General features: G+C 38.9%; 1 protein-coding gene across 1 annotated transcript in view; it reads left to right on the forward strand.

Annotated features, from left to right (window-relative positions):
* The window catches only part of RAP2A (RAP2A, member of RAS oncogene family), a 41799-nt gene extending 35579 nt beyond the window's left edge, over positions 1-6220 (forward strand). The window contains exon 2 of the mRNA XM_069602401.1: positions 2399-6220. Within this exon, the coding sequence (XP_069458502.1) occupies positions 2399-2636 (238 nt within the window). The 3' untranslated portion in view covers positions 2637-6220. The remainder of the gene's footprint in view (positions 1-2398) is intronic.
* Positions 6221-7952: the final 1732 nt, after the last annotated feature.

The following is a 7952-nucleotide window of genomic DNA, read 5'->3' on the forward strand; positions in this document are numbered from 1 at the left end:
CACTCAGCCTTCTTTATGGTCCAACTCTCACATCCATACATGACCACTGAAAAAACCGTAGCTTTGACTGTATGGACCTTTGTCAGCAAAGTGTTATCTGTGCTTTTTAATACGCTTCATAGGTTTGTCATAGCTTTTCTTCCAAGGAGTAAAGAGTCTTTTAATTTCATGGCTGCACTTATTTTGAAGTTGTGTGTTTCAGACTGCTAAGGAGCACACTGCCTAGAGCATGCTCTCTTGTTGAGACCGTTGTCAGTGTGATCTTGTGTCAAAGGGAGAAAACGAGACTCTGTTGGGAATACAGTTCATTTTATAAATTAGAGTGAGCAGAGAGAACCATGTTGGCCGGAAGATGAAGCTGTGAAAGTATTGTTGCTAGCATTAACTGCCTGCCTGTCGCTCTTGTTTCCTGAATGATAAAAACGCTGCACAAACCCTGCCTTAGTAAATCCTGACTGTGTGTAGTTTTCTAACGGATTAGCTGTGTCCACTCACATTTGTTATCACTTGTGTGCAGTTTTGCAGTTTGCTTCCTTGATAAATTTAGAGATACATTCTGCTTAGAGGAGAAAGTACAGACACACATTGATTTATACGGAAATCACAAAAAGCCTTTAGAACGATGTATAAAGTAAAAATGTATTAGCAACATTGCTTAGAACAAACATAAACACAAGTAGTAAATAAATTTGCACAGTAGCACTGTCTGTTTTTTACACCACGAATAACCATTGTAGAGAGAATCATCTTTCAGTACAAAATGATTTACGACCTCTTGTCTTCGTTCTTTTCATATTTCTGTTGTCTGAGCATTTTCCAAACATCTTGACTTAAAGACGCCTTATCTTAGTCCATCTGGCTCCTGTAACAAGAATACCACGGACTGCATGGCTTAAACGACAGAAGTTTATTCCTTATATTTCTTGAGGCTGGGGAGTCCAAGGTCAAGGCTCTGGAAGATTCAGTGTCTGGTGAGGGCCCCCTTCCCTAGGGTCATCTTTTCACTCTTGTCTGTTCATGGGTATAAGGACAGTGGTGATTTCTGGGGTCTCTTGTATAAGGACACAAATCCCATCCATGACCCAGACCTTTCCCAAAGGCCCAACCTCCTAAATACCATCCCATGGGGGATTAGGTTTCAACACCCGAATTTCAGAGAACACGTGTTTAGTCTATAGCACACTGATTCTAGTCAGGAAGGAAAAGAAGAGATAACATCAAACAGAGCTAATGATTGGAATGTTTAAGTCCTTGTCAGGCTGAAAAGAATGGTAATTATCTTTCAGCAGGCTAGTCTATGACAGTTTGTATAAAGGGATAGAGCGTAGTTGTATTTGGTGGGTTCCATCCTAGTGAGTTCTGCTAGCTTTTTTCTTATTTAGGAATGATTGGAACCTGATCAGTTTTGTGTACTGTCATTGTCGTTTTAGTTGCTCAGTCATGTCTGGCTCTTTTGCGCTCCACGAACCGTAGCCCACCAGGCTCCTCTGTCCATGGGATTTTTCAGGCAAGAATACTCGAATGGGTTGTCATGTCCTTCTCGAGGGGTTCTTCCTGACCCAGGGATTGAACCCGTGTCTCCTGCATTGGCAGGCAGGTTCTTTACCACTGAGCCACATGGGAAGCCCTTGTATACTTTTAGAACACAGTAAAATTTATAAAATTACAAATTCTGTGTTTAGTCACTAGAGGTATTACCTTATCATCTGAAATTCTGCATAAGTATCCCTTAATAATGAACAAAGTTTACATTAATCCATCTAAGGGGATTATTCTGAGAATAATTTTCCAAGTATTTCTGGAAAGGTAAATTGACTTTTAAAGATATGTAATTGATTAAAACATCATTTTGAACAACCCATTTGTGATCTACTATGAGACCTGCTTCTAAATGCCTTCTGGCCAATGTCAAATCAACTGGAGCAAATAATTTTTCACGTAGCTAAGGAGAATATCTGTAGTATCAGTTCAGTTCGGTGGCTCAGTCGTGTCCCACTCTTTGCTATCCCATGGACTACAGCACGCCAGGCCTCCCTGTCCATCACCAACTCCCAGAGCTTGCTAAAATTCATGTCCATTGAGTCGGTGATGCCATCCAACCATCTCATCCTGTGTCGTCCCCTTCTCCTCCTGCCTGCCTTCTTTATCAGCATCAGGGTCTTTTCCAATGAGTCAGTTCTTCACATCAGGTGGCCAAAGTATTGGAGCTTCAGCTTCAGCATCAGTCCTTCCAATGAGTATTCAGGACTGATTTCCTCTATGATGGACCAGTTGGATCTCCTTGCTGTCCAAGGGACTCTGTAGTATCATATCATGAAAAAAGAGAAAGTCCACTTCGTCTGTCTAGCTCTGTGCTAATGTCTCCAACCCCTGTGTGCCCGTGTCTGTTCTCTCCTAGGTATGAGAAAGTGCCGGTCATCCTGGTGGGGAACAAAGTAGACCTGGAAAGTGAGAGAGAGGTGTCCTCCAACGAGGGCCGGGCCCTCGCCGAGGAGTGGGGCTGCCCCTTCATGGAGACGTCAGCCAAAAGTAAGACCATGGTGGACGAACTCTTCGCCGAGATCGTGAGGCAGATGAACTATGCCGCACAGCCCGACAAGGACGACCCGTGCTGCTCCGCCTGTAACATACAATAGCATTGACACGTGGCTGCCTGCCCCCCCACCAACGGAGGCGACACCGGCCTCTCCTGCCCGACCGTGGAGCCTGCAGGGTGTGCGGTGTGAACCTCTGGTGAAACAGCAGATTGTCCTTCAGAGCCAAGCGGCGACTGTCAGCTGATATCTCTGAGTCACCTTTGGGTCCGGTTACTCCAGTCTTCACCATCGTCCTCAGTCTCCTCCAGGCACCTGCAACTTCAGGCGTCGTGGCCCATTTGATCCACAGGGCGACCTCCTTCGAAAGCTATGATGGCATTGTCGCTTGAGTTGACAGAAGCAACTATGGTCAACATTAAAAGTAATCACGGGACAGAAACCGGAAGAATTCCTGTGACCGCTTAACCATTAAAATATTTTGTCTTCTTTAAAAAAAAAAATTAGATGAGTCAAGGAGAAATATTTTCCTACCAGAGTACTGAATTTCAGGAACTGAGATAGTGCTTCTAACCCATGAATCACATCAAGGAAGATGACAGCAGCTGACCTGCCAACAGCATTCCAGGGAGAGAGTCTTTGCTCAGCTGACACACTTCTGCTTTTCAAAGTTGATGCTTAATTGTAGATGTTATCCTAATTTGTGACACAGAACTAACTCACGCACCAGTCTCTGATAGAGCCAGAGTCAGCCCAGGTTGGGTGAAAATACAGCCTGGTGTTAGAATGTCATCACCTGCTTTGCCCAGAAAGTGGAGACTCTCACAAGGGTTTGAGTCAAATTAAAACCCCAGACCCACCCCTCTGTTCACCAAGCAGGGATGGTCTTTGTTACTTTACTGAACAAGAAGGAAGCAACTGTGATGGAAAGAGATTGCCTAGCCTTACTAACGAGAAGCGTTGCAGTAGGTGAACTAGTACCATCGTGTAAGGAAAATGAAGCCATGTTGCAGCCACATGTTCCCGTTTGCAGAAACCTCACAGGACAGTACAGATATCTTGCATTTTTATGTTCGTTAAAGCAGCAAATTCCTTCTTGCCTTTAAGGGCTATGGTTGTGGTGTGATTCTTGGCTAACCTGCTTTTGAAATCAAGTTTTCTATAGCAGAGCTTTATTGCAGGCATTTAAAAAAAAATTGAATAACCATGTGAAATAATTGGGGCTTAAAAGTAGAACAGAAATTATAGAGTGGAAGGTAAGAGACAAAAAAAAAAAAAACCCTTTAATTTTCCTGGAGAATTCTATAAAGATTTTCTTACAACAATTTTGCCCTGATTACTGAAGTGGCAAATAAAGCTAGAGTGAATATTTTGTCTTGAAAAGGTGCTCAAGTCCTGACATTTTTGGTTTTTATAGCCACCAAGTATTTATCATTTGCATGACTAATGGCACAGGAAAAACGTATTCATAAGTTTTACAATCAAGCGCAGAAGGGTTTTCAACCACCTTCAGAGTTATAAAATGCTGAAGAGAGTATTTTGAGCTGATCCTCTGGAGATGAATTTGGCCTTCAGAACTGCAATATCACTGAGCCTGTGATCTGCATACCGCCCCATATTTCTTGTTGGTTTCACACTCTTGTGCAAGTAACCTCGGGTCTTAACGTGTGTTACTGAGTGAAGAATGTGTGTTTGCGTGTGCATGTGTGTTTAATGTTCTGAAGAATTTGGCACAAGTCAGAGATAATTGCCTATGCTGAGAATCTGTCCTGCAGAATACCATGGATCAAAACCTTTTTTTTTTCTTTTATACATTCTTGAAATCATTGCTAGCCCACCCCCCAAGTGTTTAGTAAACTGATGTTAATGCTGGAGAAGAGAAAAAAGGTGGATGGATAGTACTTTGCATAAATGAGAAAACAGATGTGTGGGTAAAACCAGGCATGGTTGTCAGAAGTCTTTGAATTGTGAATATTTGCATTCTTCAGTATAATTTTTTGAATAATTCCCAATTATGAAGCACCTTTTATAGGCCAGAAAGTTCTAACCAGTTTTACTGCGTCAAATTTGGTCCTGTAAAAGGTGATTTGACTCAATCATGTAGACAAGTCAATGATTCAAGAAGTATGATTTTTATCAACTGAAAAAGAAATATTTGTTAGCGCACTGTTTGAGTTTTGAAGCCTCTAACTTTTCAGAATGATTCTGGTTTTTAGAATTCCATATTTAGTAGAAATTTATGGCAAGTAAGATTACATATAAAAACATCTATAAAGATTTTACGGTTTTACAGTGTGGATTGCTATGCAGACAAGAAAAATAAGTTAAATAATGTGAAAGGTATGGCAGGATATAAGGTGGAAAAGATTATCTAAAAATTTGGGTTTTAGTTAGATGTGTTTATGTCAGACAATAAGGTGGGGTTTTTTTGTTTTGTTTTTTTTTTACTGTAAAGATGTTAATAACTGATATGGCTGCCTGATCAGTGTTTCCACCCAGCCCTGCGTATTTAGCGACAAAGCATCAAATATATCCAGAAACTTGGAAACCCTCGTGTGCTCTTACTGTTGGTGTTTCATCTGGTATGACAATAACTCAGCTTGAGTGAGTGTGTTTGTTGCGATGTTAATACAGAGCTTAAGAACAGGAAGATGAAATTTGTTGGCACATGAATTAATAGTTGGTGACCTTGTGTCACTATTTATTTTATGCCCTGATCAGAATAGCAACTAGATAAGTGAAAGTTTTTCTAACATGCCTTAAAAATGTTATGGTTTGATCCAAAGACCCACTTCTTGTTTAGCTACTACAATAAGGTTTTCTTCTTCTTTTTTTTTTTCCTTTGTTTTGTCTTGTTTTACTTTTATACAAAGGCAGCATTTTTTTTTTTTTAAGATTTTTCTGTTCTGTGTTGCAACTTTTTTTATTTTGTTTTTTGGTTCTCTTAAGCTGTGATAGTGATGGTAACTGATGCCTTTCTTTTTGTTCAACTCATACAAAACAAGCCAGCATCTGATCAAAAGTATTACATAAAATCTTCTTAAACTATGGAAAGGTGCTTTGATGATTTTTCTTCTTTGGTTTGTAGAATTAGGACTGAACTTTTGACTCTAATCACTACAGTTGCCATCACTTTTCTGTGGTCAAACTACTGATATTTGCTTTTCTATATAAAGAAATGTTGCCTAAGGCTGTCTACTGTTTGTTTTCAGGAGCTGTCCAGTGGAAATGTTGTCTATATGTATGAATATGAAAGTGCTTATTTTGCTTGTTGCCATTGGGTTTTCTCAGTAGTCCTGTGTTAGCACTTGGGTAAGCTTTAATGGTCTCCTTAGCCAATCAAATGTTAAAGACTATGGGGGTCTTTTTTTTTTTTTAATTAACGTGTCATTGTGCATCTCTTAAATCTTGATCAGGGTTTCAAGAATGACTGCAGTGGGTTTTGGAAACAGACTTATCCTTATTGATTTGGGGTTTCCCAGAGATAAATATAGTTCACAGTTAATTGTTGAGCTCTAATACAACTGACCATTTAAAATTGAACAACAGTTTATTGTTTTGTAACAATGTCAGTTGTTAAACCTTGACCTTTCAGTTAAAACATGAATTGTAGTTATAACTCAATGCAAATTCAACAGTTGTATTTGGAGTTAAATTATTTTAACAAATAAATTTATTTAATGAAATTGCCTGTGGACTTTTTTTTGTTGTTGTTGTTTTGTATGTATTCATGGGTGAAATGTATTTTTTTCAAAAACTAAAAAATTGCTGTAGAATTCTGTTTACAGAAATGGTCAAGCTAACTGAGAATTCATCATATTAAAAAGGGAGGTTAGTAGATCATTTTCATAGCTTTTAAAAATAAAAACATGAGAAAGATTTTTAAATTAGTAATTTTAGATATAAACGGTATTTTATATTTTTGATGATAGCTGGCTAATTTGAAATCTCAACGGTATTCACATTCACAGAATTGTTCTAGATAATTAACATTAATTAGCAGTTGCTTTGTGGCCCTGCTGGTATCACAAAAACGTATCAGTGTCCTTCCAGTGATGGCTTGGGGGTGTCTCTTTGTTTAGATCTTGTGGATTTATTACGGTACCAGAGGCTGGAGGTTGCTGTTTAGTAAGGGCTATAGGGCCTGCTTGTTCTATATAGGGCCCTGTGAATGTTGACAGATGCTGTTAATTATATACAGCCTTCAGCTGCTCTGATAAGGAGCCCATTCATTCCCTAAGCCAATTTAAACTGTGCCTTTTGGTCATGTTGCCTTCAAACTGTGTTGAAATTTCCTGGCAACATTCCACCAGTTTAGAAGCCTCATTGTTTTGGAATAGAAGAATAATTTGAATGAATATAACAGAGGCACTGTAGGCAGAATCTCAAATATTTAAAGGAAAATGTGTCTATATTTTAGTATAATAAACAAATATCTGCTGGTTGGCTTCATAATCTCATTTGAAGCATTTGTAAACTAATCCTATCACATTCTGCTTTCAATTGGGAGAGTTTCTTTGTGACTGGAAAATAAAATTTTGAAATTTTTACACACTGTACTGTTTATTGATTGTTAGAGGTCCATGAATAAAAATATAAAAAGCTAAAGAGAAAAGTGCTACCAATTGGGAACCCATCTGACCTCTTGAGACCTATAAAGCAGAGAAAACTGTCACAAAATCCCTTTAAAAAGCTGCTGACCTCTTATTTATTTCTCTATAAATAAACTTTATTACGTGAAAAATATATTACATTTAAGGGTGAAAAATGTAATCTCTGAAAAAAAAATCCTCTTTCATGAGCAAACACCCATTTGTTCTAGTATAGCACACTTTTTTTCATGTTATTTTCTTTTTTTTAATTTATTTTTTAATTGAAGGATAATTGCTTTACAGAATTTTGTTTTCTGTCAAATCTCAACATAAATATCTATGTTTCCAAGTAACTAGGAATAAAACATAGTCATACTTCATTTGTTAAATGGAAATTTTAAACTGGTTTTAGATTTTCAATGTTAACTTTTTTCCCCTGCTTTTTGCCTTTTTTTTTTTTTTTGGAAAGTTGTTTTTCAGTCGCTAAGTCCCATCCAACTCTTTGCGACCCCATGAACTGCAGCACACCAGACTCCCTGTCTTTCCCAGTCTCCCGGAGTTTGCTCAAACTCCTGTCCGTTGAGTCGGTGATGCCATCCAACCATCTCATCCTCTGTCATCCCCTTCTCCTCCTGCCCTCAATCTTTCCCAGCATCAGGGTCTTTTCCAGTGCGTTGGTCCTTCTCATCAAGTGGCCAAAGTATTAGAGCTTCAGCTTCAACATTAGTCCTGACTCCAGTGAATATTCCAGGTTGATTTCTTTTAGGGTGGACTGGTTTGACTAACCTTGCTGTCCAAGGGACTCTCAAGAGTCTTCTCCAGCCCC

Source organism: Ovis canadensis, chromosome 10, assembly GCF_042477335.2.
Source record: "Ovis canadensis isolate MfBH-ARS-UI-01 breed Bighorn chromosome 10, ARS-UI_OviCan_v2, whole genome shotgun sequence".
Lineage (NCBI taxonomy): Eukaryota > Metazoa > Chordata > Mammalia > Artiodactyla > Bovidae > Ovis > Ovis canadensis.